This window comes from Python bivittatus, unplaced genomic scaffold (assembly GCF_059951505.1).
Source record: "Python bivittatus isolate LINGU-HERP-01145 unplaced genomic scaffold, Pbiv_v1 ctg000980_np1212, whole genome shotgun sequence".
Classification (NCBI taxonomy): domain Eukaryota; kingdom Metazoa; phylum Chordata; class Lepidosauria; order Squamata; family Pythonidae; genus Python; species Python bivittatus.
This window is the reverse complement of record NW_028277125.1, coordinates 41611793-41626444: the sequence shown is the minus strand read 5'-3', so window position 1 is coordinate 41626444 and position 14652 is coordinate 41611793. Positions and strand designations below refer to the sequence as shown.

Here is a 14652-nt window from a genome sequence, read left to right as displayed (position 1 = left end):
AGGCCTTCCAGGAGGTTGCATGTGGTTGGATCCAAGCATTGATTAATGCCTCTTTGCAGGAGAGGGTGGTCCCACCTGGCTTAAAGGAGGCAGTGCTGTGTCTACTTCTCAAGAGACCTTCCTTGGACCTGACTTTGTTGGATAACTTTTGTCCAGTCTCCAAACTTTTTTAGGTAAGGTTGTAGAGAAGGTAGTAGGCTCTCAGCTTTAGAGGGGCCTAGCTGAAACAGATTATCTGGACCCTTTTCAGTTCTGGCTGGGTTATAGTACTGAAATTGCATTATTGCACTTGTGGATGACCTCTGGAGGGCTCAGGATGGGGATGGTGTGTCCATCCTGGACCACCTGGAGTCTTGGAGGTTTGGATACCATCAACTATGGTATTCTGGACCAGCATGGGGGGTTGGGACTGGGAGGCACTGTTTTTCATTGATTCTCTTCCTTCCTCCATGGCCAGTACCAGCTGGGGAGAGGTCCACTCTGGAGCCCTTCTTATGTTGACTGCTTCAGGGTTTGGGTCTCTCATGTCTCCTATTTAACATCTACATGAGGCTGCTGGGCAAAGTCATTTTGTACATGGGGTGCAGTATCATTGTTATGCAGATGATACTCAGGTATACCCAGGCCAGGTAGGTGGTGCCATTCAGATGCTTATCCTGTGCCTGGAGGCTGTGAAGGCTGGATGGGAAGAAACCAGCTATGACTCAACCCTGGCAAGATGGAGTGGCTTTGGGGTTTTGGCCCCCTGGAGTCCAGTGAGTTCTCATCTTTGACTCTTGGTGGGATAGCAGTCATCCTGATAGAGTTGGTGTGTAACTTGGGGATTCTGGACTCTCAGATCCTGCTCAAAGAGCAGGTGGCAACTGTGGCTGGGGGGGGGCGGTCTTTGAACAAGTTCATCTTATGTGCCAACTGTGCCTGTTCCTGGACCAGGAGGCCTTGCTCACAGTCACTCATGTCTTAGTCACCTCTTGGTTAGATTACTGCAACACACACTCCATGGGATGGGACAGTGTGCAGTTCTGAGGACTTTGCAGTTTGCAAGTGTTACACCGCTGTTGTGTGAGCTGTACTGGCTCCCGTTTTTTTTTTTCTGGGTGCAATTCAAGGTGCTGGTTATCACCTTTAAAGCCCTGAATGGCATGAGGCCAGATTATCTGTGGGACCACCTCTCCCTCTCACCTTCTGTCCATCCCATTAGGTCAGATAGAATAGGCATGCTCCAAGTTCCCTCCCTCAAATGTTACCATCTGGCAGGACTTCAGATTTGCATCTTTTCCATGACTGCCCCAGTGTGGTGGAACAGCCTCCCCTCTGAGCCTTCTGGAGGGCCGTGAATACCTGGCTCTTCACCCAAGCACTGGACTAAGATGGAAGTAAGCCCAACATATATAGCGTTGGTGGGAAGTGGTGGTGTTGTGATGGGAAGTATTGTGTCTTTTGTGGGTGTTTTTGGGGTTTATATTTATATAATTATTTATTGTTTTAATAATTAGAATTTATTTATTGTTTTTATGGAATGTTGTGAGCCACCTAGGATTATCATGTATAAGATAGGCGGCCATATACATTTTCCAAATAAATACATTTAGACCAGATGATGGTAAGTTGTCCAGTACTGCACATCTTGTTGCCTGCCTTGTGTTTGAGTTCATTCTCACAGAACAATCAAGCTTCTTTATTAGAAACTAATAGGTGATTATGTCTTTGCTTTTGGTTTTTTCCCATACAGCAGTTATTCTGTTAGGTAGATAGCCTCAATTTAAACAGTTTTTAAAATGGATCAGAAATGCCTAGACTGTGTTATAAAATGGATAGACTGGCCCAGTTTGAACACAACAACAATCCAAATTCTAGTGTTTAGGGTCAAGCAAGCATGCCGATGAACATAGAACTATTCTACATTAAAGCCTTAAACTGCTTGACTCACATGCATAAATCTACTGACAATGAAGCTGACTTTCTGGCTTTCATCCCCTTTCCTCTGTTTTGACCGTGGTGATAGTCTAGTGTTCTGTCTAGGCTGCACTTATCACAGCTCCAGATGGGTGGATTCCCCTGCTTCTTTACCCACCCACCTAAGCTGGAAAAGTAAACAGTCACTTTCCTTTCCTGTGTTCAGGTTTTAAGAACGTGGTTCCATTGATGGATCTTTTATATGAGCCACGTTCTGTTGAGTCCCCTCATATATAATACTTTCCAATCTGGTGCATTCACCAGTGGACCAATTAAAAAGAAAATAAAAGAAAACACTGTTTTATTCTTCTGTCACTTGGACTGTAATGGGAAACTGGCAGAACTCTTGTCAATGTTTTTCATTAATTATCTGTCAAGTTGGTGTCAATTCTTAGCAACCATGTAGATAGATTTCTCCAGGAGGATCTGTTCCCAATCTGGTCTTTCAGGTTTTCCATCAGTGCATCCATCACCACTGTAATTGAGTCGACCTTTGCTGCTGGTCATCCTTTTTCCTTCCATTTTTCCAACCATTATAGACTTATCCAGAGAGCTAAGTCTTTGCATAATGTGTCCAAAATATGATATTTTGAGTCTGGTTATTTGCGCCTCAAGGGGAAATGCTGGGTTGATTTGTTTGACGATCCATTTATTTGATTTCTTGGCTATTCATGGTATTCTCAAGAGTCTTCTACAACACTAAAGTTCAAATTGTCAGTACTCTTTCTATTCTGATTCTTCAAGTTCCAACTTTTGCTTCCTTGGAGTGTTACAGGAAGAACCATTGTCTATACAATTCTGATCTTTGTAGGTATAGACACATCCCAGCATCTCAATATCTTTTCCAAGGCCTTCATTGCTTCTTTACCAAGTGCTAGTATGTGTGTATTTCTTGACTGCTGGTTCCTTTACTGTTGATAGATGATCCTAAAAGGCAGGAACTATCCACCACTTCAGTATCTTCATTGTCAATTCTGAGGCTGGTTGCTATACCTGTTGTCATTAGTTTGGTCTTTATATTTAATGTTATTCCCATTTTTCCACTACACTCCTTGACTTTCATTACTAAGTGTTGCCAATCATTTAGATTTTCAACTATCAGTAGCATCATCAGCATTGTGCAGATTATTGATGCTTCTTCCCTCAGTTTTAAAACCATGCTCATCTTTTTCCACTCCAGCTTCCCTCAATATATATTCATATAGGTTGAATAAATAAGATGGGGAGTAAACAGTCTTGTCTCATTTCTTTACCGTGTTCCATCCAGACTGTGGCTTTCTGACCTGTGTATAAGTTTCGCATGAGGACATTGAGGTATTCTGGAATTCCCATTTTTCTAAGTACATTCCACAGTTTGGCATGGTTAACACAATCAAAAGCCTTTCTATAACTAATGAAGCACATACTGGCTTCTTTTGGGTATTCTTTGGTTTTCAATTATCCAGGATGTATCAGCAATAATGTCTCATGTTCTTTGGCTTTTGGAAAGTCAGCTTGAACATTTGGCATCTCTCTTTCCATGTAGGGCTCTGATCTGCATTGAAGGATTCTTAGCAATATTTTGCTAGCATGTGAAGTTAAGGATATTGTATGATAGTTTCCACACCCTTTTAAGTCTCTTTTCTTGGTATTGTTATGTAGACTGACCTTTTCCAATCTATTGGCCACTGTGTCATTCTCCAGAGTGGCTGGCATAGTTGGGTTAGAACTTTTACTGATATTTGTTCTGTTGCTTGCCATATTTCTTCAGATATAGCTGCTATAGCCTTCTGACTTGGTAATGATTGGAGTCCTGATTTAACTTCATCTTCTATTCTTAGAAGTTCTGGAAGTAGGGAATATCTTCTAAGGTATTTATGATGTTGACATCTCTCCTGTACAGAATTTCAGTTATACTCCTTCCATCTTTGAAATCTGGAATCAATTACTGTCTGTCCGTTGGCATTCTTTAGCATACCAGTTCAAGGTTAGAAATTCTTTCTGAGTTTAGAGATCTTTTCAAAGACTTTCCTTGTCTGTCTCCATTTTCAATGTCTTTACAGATGTTGTAATACTGCTTCTTGTCACTTCTGACAGCTTTTTGAAATTCTTTGTTAAGTTACTTCCTGAGATCCTTGTCTGTCTTGTCTTTGGGTTCTCCTGTCTTGTTCCTCTGGTTTGGTTTAGTGAGGTTCTGGACTTCAAAGCAGACTTTCTGATGTTCTTGAAAATGGTGGGTATTAGTCAAGATCATATCATGGAAACTGGTTGGCTTTTTTCTTTAGCTTAATTGAAACTTGCAAATGAGCAGTTTGTAATAATTTCCATTGTCAGCCCCTGACCATGTCTTTGCTGTTACAACTGTGCTTTTCCATCTCCTTGTACCATTAATATAGTTAATTTGATTTCTCTGTACGCCATCTGGTGATGTCCATGCATATAGACGCTATTTTGGTTCTTGAAGGACTGTTAGCAATGAAGAAATCATTGGATTAACCAAAACTGATAACTTGTTCTGCTTCGTTTCAGTTTCCTAGGCCATACAGTCCAACTACATTTTCCTCAATAAACAACCACTTGCAGCATATCTTGTTTGCATGTTCTGTCAGTTTCAGACTGAACTTGACTACAAAACATCAACTTGTTCTTCTGCACTAGTGGTTGGAGCATAAACATGGATAATTGTCATATTAAAAGGTTTTCTATGAAGTCTAACTGATACTATTCAGTCATTTACTGCATTGTAGCCAAGTATGTTTTTGCTGTATCCTTCCTGACTATGAAAGCAACATCACTCCTTTGTTTTTCATGTCCTGAGTAGTGAAAAGTATGATTTCCTGACTGAAAGTGCCCAATTCCAGTCCGTTTCAATTTGCTGATGCCTAAGATGTTAGTGTACAGTCAATTAATTTCATGTTTTACTGTGTTAAGCTTTCCTATGTTCATGCTTCTTACGTTCCATACTTCCACTGTAATTCTGTTTTTGCAGCTTCAGATTTTCTTTTCCTGTCATGGCAACATCAGCAACTGGACATTCCAAAGGCTTTAATATAGTCACAACATAAACACCTTTAGTACTCTGAAAAACCCTCAGCTCTTCCTCAGTAGCATATTCAGTACTATCTGACTTCATCATCTGGGACTATATTGTCAATCATTTTATATTTTTTATGCACGTGGTTTTCTTGGTTAAATACAGGAATGGTTTACTATTGCTTTCTCATGTGTGGTTTGAAATTATGCCTTTGCCATTGTTACTAAGGTGATCTTCTGCCTTCAGCATCTTTCTATATCGCTGCTGCCCAGCATAGGTACCTGCTTGCTTTAGTTGAACGGCTGGGATGACCTTCATGCCTTGGGTGAACCTGCTTTGAATATACCTCTTGGCATACCTTCCCAGCATTCTTCACTCATCCCTTCCAGGAATGCCTCCCCCTCGCCATAATGAAGCAGCATAGTAGGGTCTGTTAGGGAGTCCATTTTACTTAATTTTTTTAAAAAGAGGTAACCTGGTAAAAAAATATTCCAACCTTTCATCAATCAAAGGAAGGGGGAAAAAGATTCACAGGTTGAGATCTGATCAGAAGGTTATAGGCAGGCTGGTAATCCAATACAAAATGGCCATGGAAGGCAGTGACCAAAGACTCGGGGCAGGGGGCACACCTGCCACAATGCCTAGTAGCAGTTGAAGGCAGCTGTTTGTTTGCAGTGAAATGAAGCTCAGCCAGCGAACTGGATAACACTGTTTGTGCCAGTACATGTTGGAAAACACTACAGGTAGTCCTTGGTTAATGACCACTTGTTCAGCGACCATTAGAAGTTGTGACAGCACCTAATGAGTGAAAGTTAAAACTGGTCCTTGAAGTTCCAGCTGTTGCACTACCCCCACGGTCACGTGATTGCAGTCTGGGTGCTTGGCAACTGGCTCACATGACGGCTGCAGTGTCCCATGGTCACATGATCACCATTTGTGACCTTCTCTGCCAGTTTCTCACAAGCAAAGTCAATGGGGAAGCCATCAGGGAAGGTTGCAAGTCACTCCCACCACCTTTCTCCCGAGGAGCCCCACTATGGAGTACAAGATCCCAGGAATCTTATACTCTGTAGCATGCTTGCATTGCAGCAACCTCTCCCCAACCCACACACACTTGCGCAGTGCCACAGCACCCCCTTCCCAGCCTGCACACACTAGCATGGTAACCCCTACCAGCCTGCACGCACACACTGCATGCACTTACCACAGTACCCCCCCACCTCACTCCGTAGAACTCATCTGCCCTCCAGCCTACTTGCCAGCCGCTTGGGACTTGCAACTTCCAGCCAGCTTCCTCATTGACTTTGCTTGTGGGAAACCTGCAGGAAATCGCAAGTCACAGTCACATGTGATTCTCACTTAATGACACAGGATTTTCGCTTAACAAAGGCAGTGGGGACTGCCGGGATTGCCGTCACTAAACAATGCAGTCACATGACATGCTTTTATAATTGCATTGTTTAGCGATGGAAATTCCAGTCCCAGTTACCATCATTAAGCAAGGACTACCTGTAGTTTTGATGCATAGCAGGAAAAACAGGCAGAGATCCCAATGGGCTGGGGACCAGTAGAGAACAATAACATTTATTCCTAATCTTGAAGGACCTGCTCTTGAAGCCACAGTTGATGGTCTGTACTCACACTAGGGTAACCTGGTGGTGCAATTAACCTAAGGCTTGATTGCTCTAGTTTAGCTTTGTCAGGTTCAGCCCAAAGAACTCCAAGAGACAATGCAAATACAGTTCTGTTGCGTTTATTAGCTTCCAGCTCAAGACAGAATCTCACCAGACTTAACCCAAGTTCCCAAGCCAGCCAGCCACAACACCATGAATCCCTTAGGGAGGTGCCAGCCTCATCATCTTGAACTTCCCACGCTCCTGTTGGGAGCTAAGAACACGCTTATCTCCCTGAGCATGGCCTTCATAAGTCCATTCCATCACAAGCATACAGTAAACTGCCAGCAAAGATAACCAAACAAATCAGGGAAATTCTGTTTGAAACAGGATCAGTGGCTCATTCTTTTAATAAGTCAGAGACTTTGTTTTGTATTCAGGCTTGTAGAAGACCAGGAGTCCTAGTTTATTTAGACCTACTGTTAATAAGAGTGGTTAAGTAGTAGTCAGGTAGCATATAGCAGCAATCCTGATAAATCCTGATACGCCAGGCAATACATATAAATTGCCCCATTCACTCCTTTAAAAATTGTTTTGTACTGTTAATATGTTTCAACTAAATGCATTCTAATATTATCAACTTGTTCCTTTCCTTGTTCAAGAGAATGAATTCAGTACATGTACGATTGAATATGAAGTTTCTTCTCTAATTTGAGAGAAATCAGTTCAAAACTATTAATTCTTTTACAAAGAAGTACAAGCCTGTAATGGAAAACTGTTCTGTTAATTTCAGGGTGAGATTCTAAGTAACATGATACATGGCGGTGAAGTTTTATTAAGGGCAGATATGTAGCATTTTTACATCACTAGGTTTTCTTGGGGAAATACATCTTCATATTTTGTAGATTTAGTCATTCATTTTCTACACAGATAGAGTCTTTGTAACTTCTTAATCTGACCATTTTATAACTTAAAACTGTTTTCCAGTATGAGCTAGGATCCAAAACATTATATTGTTTGTTAAATGTGCACAAAGGCTTTTCACTCCTCCCTTATAGTAGTAGCCCCTATGCCTGTTCAAATTTTTCTTAGGATTAAGACCTGCAAGAAACCCTACTACTATAAAGAAACTTTGGTTGCTAGCTGCCATTTCTTCTGCCCCTGCATTGAAATAGTGTTTGCTCCCATATATGGAGTAGGTGAGGTTGTATTTGGACAACTGGATGTTAGTAAATTAAATCACTATATGAGGTGGAATTATTATTAATGGTTTCCAAATTAAATCAACTTTAAATAGTGGTTTCAGGTTTTCAGTTTGAACATAATGGAACCCTATAATTAACTATAGCTTCCTATTCATATTTCATTTTCTTACATTAGGATTTGTTAATCTAAACACAGAATTGTTTAAGATACCCAGAAAAATAATTTTTTACTGTTTCAGCTGCAGAATGCTCTCATAATTTTTTATTTCCATAAAGATTAGACATGAGGATTTTTTTTTTCAAAATTATTTTGAAATGTTCATGGAGTCTGCTTTATAATGTATTTAATAGCAATCATGGAATAATTTATCTTGGAACACGTCCTATTTATCTCTTAGAATATGTCTAATTGTGATTGGGTTCAGGTTAAGAACTCTATAATATATGGCCGTGGCTTGTTGTTTCCTGTTTTAACCATAGTTTCTGATCATGGTTATGATTAAGCAGGCAGTAATTTGCCAAATCAAGGCAGGGTACATCCACCACCATCACCCCCAGAAAAACCAACAGTGACTTTGCTATTCTGATTTGGTTTTTACCCTACCAGCATCACCCATCCTACCTGAAAATAGAGGTTACTTTTTCCAATGAAAGGACTATGGAGGAATTCACCTTCCCCTACCCTGCTGGATCTTATCCAGTTGAGTCACCATCGTCTTGTATTTAAAAAAAAAATGAACAAAAAGGGGTTGGGGTGGGATGTAATTCTTTCTCCTTAGTTATGGTGGATCTGATTCCAGTTGGGTCACTGTAGATCTGCAGGTGGTTGTTGCTGTTGTTTTAAAGGGATGCCAGACATGACAGCTAGTCAGTCGCTACAAAAGTGAATGGATATCTGTTGAAGAAAAGGAAGAGTTGCAAATGGCTATGGATATGTTTTCTCTGATGTCTGAATGTGCATCATAGCTAAGAGGCTTACACATAAATAATACTAAACATAGAACTGTATGCACATGCAAATAAAGGTTCTTTTGAATTGGTATAAAATTAAACTATTGATTATTAAAGACATTTTTCCTTAGTAACCTCTATATTATTTCTGGCTTTATTAACATAAAAACTACATAATATCTTTGTTTATAATAAGTCATGGTATATTAACATGGGTTTTTAAAGTAAAGTATAGTTTGCTGGGTTCACAGACCAGGACCATAGTTTACAAATCATAGAACCAAATAAACTGTATTTTCCTTGGCAGGAAACATGAACCTAATCCTTTAACTTTACAAGGGATAGATTTGGGTAAACTGATTATCTTAGCCTACTCTTATAATTCTTGAGAACTGAAAAGTTTTGATTGATATTGTCAGGTCTAATTTTTTGTGAATAATCTGTTAAAACATGTTTATTTGGAAGAAATGTTATTGATTTCAGGAAGTTACACTTCTGAGTATGCATGCTTAGGATTGCATCCTAAAATGTGCTTGTCACCTCTTGTATTCAAAAGGCTTCTCCCTCTGTTTTTCCATTTGCTATGCAGTCTCACCCACTTGGTCTAAAAGGAGGAAATGCAATAATCAGACATGTATCAGATACAGATATTTATGTATGCATTTATTTGCTAGAATATATACTCATTTAACAAAAAGATTTTATTCTGATATACATAGAAATTTAAAATTCAGTCCAGTAAAAACAAGACAATAGAGAGGCTTAAAACTAAGCTAATCTTTTAAAAGAGGTTAGATGGATTGTTGCAAGACTGTAGTAAAAACCTAGATGGTCTATCACATAGACCTCTGAAAGTTTTGTTCCTAGTGATAGGGCTCAAAACAGATCTACAGGGAGAAGAGGAACGTTTTTTCTGATAGGAACTTTGGAGCTAAGCAGTGATTCTGCATATTAAAATGTGCTGCTAGACTTTTATATAGTTTACAGTAAGAATTACAATATCCCAGGGAATTTTAATTATAATTCTGTACATAGTTTCTGTAGAGTTGCGATTACTCTCACATAGTAGTCTTCTATCTGTGGAATACTCCTATCAGGCATTTTAAGATTTGTGGTGGATGTTGCAAAAATGAAGAAACTAAAATCATCCAGTAATGATTTTTTTAATGCACAGGGGTTTTTTTGCTAGTGCCATTTTATTCATATTTGATGTACCACACTTGGTGCTAAATAGATTACCAACCCAACAATAACATCAAGTAACTTCAGAACTCATTTTCCATATGCATGCTGCAACAGCCATTAATCACTGATGTAGTAATCCCAATTAGATGGTCAATCTGACTTAATTCTTGCGCATCTATTAAGCTGTAATTACTATAAGAAGAGTTTATGCATCATCATCATCATCATCATCATCATCATATTTATTTCGGTCATTGACCAATATGCAGTTATCCTTAATTTTGAAACCATGCCTCCATTGTTCATCAAACTTCTTGGCATGTGAATTCATTGAGTCCTCCTCTAACAAAAATGTTCGAGTGTGTTTACTGTGTCAGTAAACATTTTAAAAACAAGCAATGAAACTATCTTGTCATCTTGGTCATCTTCATGTAAAACACCCAAATGAAAAGAATAAAAACTTAGAATATTTCAGAAATGAAATATTTCTGAATCTTCATAAGGATTCAACAATTCCTACAATATTTTTAAAAGATTTAAAAGACTGCTGTTCTAAAATAAGAATGGAGGATATCTGATATGCCTTATTTGGTTTCTGGAGCCTCAAGGAAGTCCTTGCTACTTCAGAGCCCTTAACCTTTCTATTTTGGAGGAATCATTTACCCAGGATTTCCCACACCTTTTCTTTACTCTTAGGGAAGGCTATGGAATACATTAAGCTGAGTCTCTGAAAACAAGTATTTGTTGGATTTTTTGGTTGGATTTTTTTGTTTGTTTTTTGAGAGCGTGTTTAAGTACCAGTTACTTGGGGCTTCACCAACTTACACATTTCACAAATAGGAAAATTGTGAGTGAGTCAAAGCCAGTGCTTGCTAGTATTTTGCCAGCACTGTACCTTTCCTATTTAGGAGCAATGGGAGCTGGGCAAAACTATCACCCTTAGGTCAGTGTCTGGGGATATTTCAGATACTCAGTTCCTGCAAGGTTTGCTCCAATAGTTAGTGCAGGTAGTCCTTGACTTGTGACCACAATTGGGACTGGAACTTCTGTTGCCAAGTGATGTGGTCATTAAGTGAGTTGCGCCCGATTTTATGACCTTTTTGCCATGGTCATTAAGTGAATCACATGATTGTTAAGTGAATCATGTCACTAAGTGAATCCAGCTTCCCCCATTGACTTTGCTTGTTGGAAGCCCCCAGGGAAGGTAGCAAATGGCAATCACATGACCCCGGGATGCTGTAATTGTTGTAAATGCATGCCAGTTGCCAAGCACCTGAACTTTGATCATGTGACTGCAGGGATGCTGCAACGGTTGTAAGTGCAAGGGCCAGCTTTAAGTCACTTTTTTCAGTGCCTTCGTATCTTTGAACAGTCGTTAAATGAATGGTTGTAAGTCGAGGACTACCTGTACCTTGAAGCAGCTCCTTCCAGGAGATCTTTGATTCTACATCAGATATTTTCCACCCTTGGAAAGGAACCTGTTGATACATCTAGCCCATATTTCCTTTTCATCACCCCCTTTTAAAATACTTAGAACTCAAAAACACTTGCATGCAAGTTTTCTGATGAATACAAAATCATGCATGGGGGAACTAGGGAGTTGTCCAATGAAGCTGATTGGAGGGAGATTTTGAACAACCAAAGTAAATATGTCTTCACAGAGCACATAATTAACCTGTGAAATTCATGACCATAAGATTATGGCCACTAACCTGATTGGCCTTTAAAATTGGCTTGGATAAATTTATAGGGAGACAGGTCTATCAACAGCTATTATTCTTAAAGATTCAGTGTTAGCTTTGGGTTGAGAGTAGCATGCCTCCAAATAACAGTTGTGGGGAAGTAATGGTTTGGCATGGGTGTATCTCCACCTCCTGCTTGTGAACATCACAGAGTTATTTAATCGTCCATTTTGAAAAACAAGGCTGGACAAACTTGGGCCTGGTTCTGATCCAGCAGTTCTGTTCTTATAATTTTATGAATAAATCTATTTCTCATAACATAATATAACAAGTGATCAAACATTTGTCATTTGTGTGTTGCATGCAGTGCTTTGGATATTTTGATTCCCTCTCTGTTCTTTATAACCTCACAATGTATTTTTATTAAATACTGTTTGTATGCAACTGTTATAACTGGGGTTTATATTAACACTAGATGTTTATTTGGAGGGGGGAATTGGGTAGAAATTGTTTATACATTTGCATATAATAGTAAACAGCACATACTAAGAATAGAAAAAGAGAAACTGAAAGAAAGAAAAGCTAAAGACAGTTTTTCAACAAATTATTGGATAATATTGGAGCAAAGAAGGGATGTTTAGGATGGAAGAATTTTGGGGAGTTGTAGCACACTGAAGGGATTTTTCTCCCCCTAACTGTACATCATATCACATTCATGGGCATCTCCAGGGGCAGTCAGTGGCATTAAAATGGCAGATGTGACTGGGCAGTCAACTTCCATTCCTCCTTACATGCATGTGATGAACATTAAAAACAGGCAGGTCTTCAATCACTGAACATTTTTTTTAATTATGTTATATTTTAACAGATATATGAAAGCACAACCAAGAAAAAAGAGAAAGAAAAGGAAGAAAGGAAGAAAAAAATAGACATTTGGAAGCTATATAAAATTGAATAAGAATTTTCTAAATTAACATTAGATTAGTACTGCATATAAAAATATCTTACTTTAGCACTTTGAAACCATTATTAAAATCAAATTAATATTCAATAATTAGCAAAGGCAGCCAATTACAATTGTCAATCAGAATAAACAACAGAAGTTTCTAATCTGAAACTCCTTATTATCAAATCGTGCAAGATCTAATATTTTAAAGCCTTAGTACATTAAGAGAAACCCAAACTTCAGAAATGGTACAAGTCCATGTATAAAATTAGAGTCCATAAATTATTTCTAAGTTAAATTCAGTATCAGACTGTTGTTTTAATATGAAGTTATTTTTGACATTGGTGCATACTCACATAGCTTAGGCTGCCATTCTTCTAAAGTATGAAATAAAATGCTGTCTTGATTACTTGAGAAATGCTTCAGGTGTCTTATGTTTGGCATTTATTTTTAATTGCCTGATTTTGTTGCTTTGTTATAATTGCTTGATTTTGTTGTTTTGTTTTAGATTTTTCTAAGCAAAAGTCATCATGGCCACAGAGATTGGCTCGCCGCCACGGTTTTTCCATATGCCAAAGTTTCAGCACCAGGCCCCTCGGCAATTATTCTATAAGAGACCTGATTTTGCTCAGCAGCAAGCAATGCAGCAACTCACTTTTGATGGAAAGCGTATGAGAAAAGCAGTGAACCGAAAAACTATAGACTATAATCCTTCTGTTATCAAATATTTAGAGGTATGTTCAGAACTGCTTCATCTTCATCTGCAGTTTTGATATATAGTGCTTGAAATGTCAGACAGTATAGAAAAGGGAAATAACTCTGCAACCAGATTTGAGTTATTTCTTGTACACTGTACATAAAAAAAGTCACATCAAAAATACCCTGCAAAAAAAATAAAAAGTATTTATTTTCAATCTCTTCAAAATTAACAAATATATTTGAGCTAGGGTAAGTAATCTGAAACACCAGAATTGTATGCAGCAGCATCAGTGGAAGCCCTAAATCTTAAAATAATTTTTAAAAAGAGAGAAGAAAGAAACACTTTTTTTCTTTTCCCTTTGCTTTTCAGAATAGAGTATGGCAAAGAGACCAACGGGATATGCGGGCAATTCAACCTGATGGAGGATATTATAATGATGTGAGTATACGTTTTTGTCCTTTGTACATTTATCTGATACCATCCTGAAAGACTTTAAGACTTCCTGTAATGGTGGGAGGGGCAAATAAGGATGGACATTTATGTTAAAGAAGCCTAATTTGAAAAGTCTGTCTGAAACAAGGTCATCACATTCAAAAGGTGCTTTGCTTGTATGTGACCAAGTACTTCATTTGTTCTATGTCTCTATTTTGGAGAGTTCCCCATATCATTTGAAGGTAGTTTTCAGCAATTTGTTTTTTAATCCATTCAACCATGTCTGATTCTTGGAGACTGCCTGGATAAGTCCCTGCAGTTTTCTTGGCAAGGTTTTTCAGAAGTGGTTTGTCATGGCCTCCTTCCTAGGGCTGAGAGAAAGTGACTGGCCCAAAGTCACCCAGCTGGCTTTGTGCCTAGACGGGACTAGAACTCACGGTCTCCTGGTTTGTAGCCTGATGCCTTAACCACTACACCAAAGTGGCTGTCTCAGAAGGTGGTGTAGGAATTGGCAGTAACATCCAGACATCCATTATGCAAGCTCTAGTGCCTTTGACTTGTACAGCAGAATCTCTGGATCAAACCATGTGAAAAAGAGGCTTTTAGAATCAGTAGAATGCTTCACTGTGCTCAAGACGCAGTCATAAAAGTTGACCCTGCTTGCCTTCCATCAGGAATATGCATCCTTTTTCAGGCTGAGAGCCACATCTCACCATTAAGTGGTATATTATTGGGTGCAGTCCCAAATCTTGTTGGACTAGGAGAAAAACATTTAATGTTACCTTAAGTTTAAATGTAATTAAGATTAATCTTAAATTTAAAATACTAAGTTAAATCATTACTCACCATGTATGTAATGCATTCCCCTTTCTTCCATTTATTAATTACCATTTCACAACAGCTTTTGGAAGTGCTTTGGGTTTGCACTCAGAGCTTTTGATTGGAGGTGAACGTTTGTATTTTCAGTAA

General features: G+C 38.7%; 1 protein-coding gene across 3 annotated transcripts in view; it reads left to right on the top strand.

Moving 5' to 3' along the window:
* The window catches only part of WDR33 (WD repeat domain 33), an 83490-nt gene that overhangs the window by 6758 nt on the left and 62080 nt on the right, over nucleotides 1–14652 (top strand). For 2 of the 3 annotated variants that reach the window (XM_007421959.4, XM_088132172.1), the window contains exons 2-3: nucleotides 13060–13285; nucleotides 13621–13689. In XM_007421959.4, coding sequence (XP_007422021.1) covers nucleotides 13082–13285; nucleotides 13621–13689 — 273 coding nt within the window. In that variant the 5' untranslated portion in view covers nucleotides 13060–13081. Of the gene's footprint in view, nucleotides 1–66; nucleotides 174–13059; nucleotides 13286–13620; nucleotides 13690–14652 lie in introns of those variants that run through there. The other variant, XM_088132174.1, reaches the window with a different exon arrangement.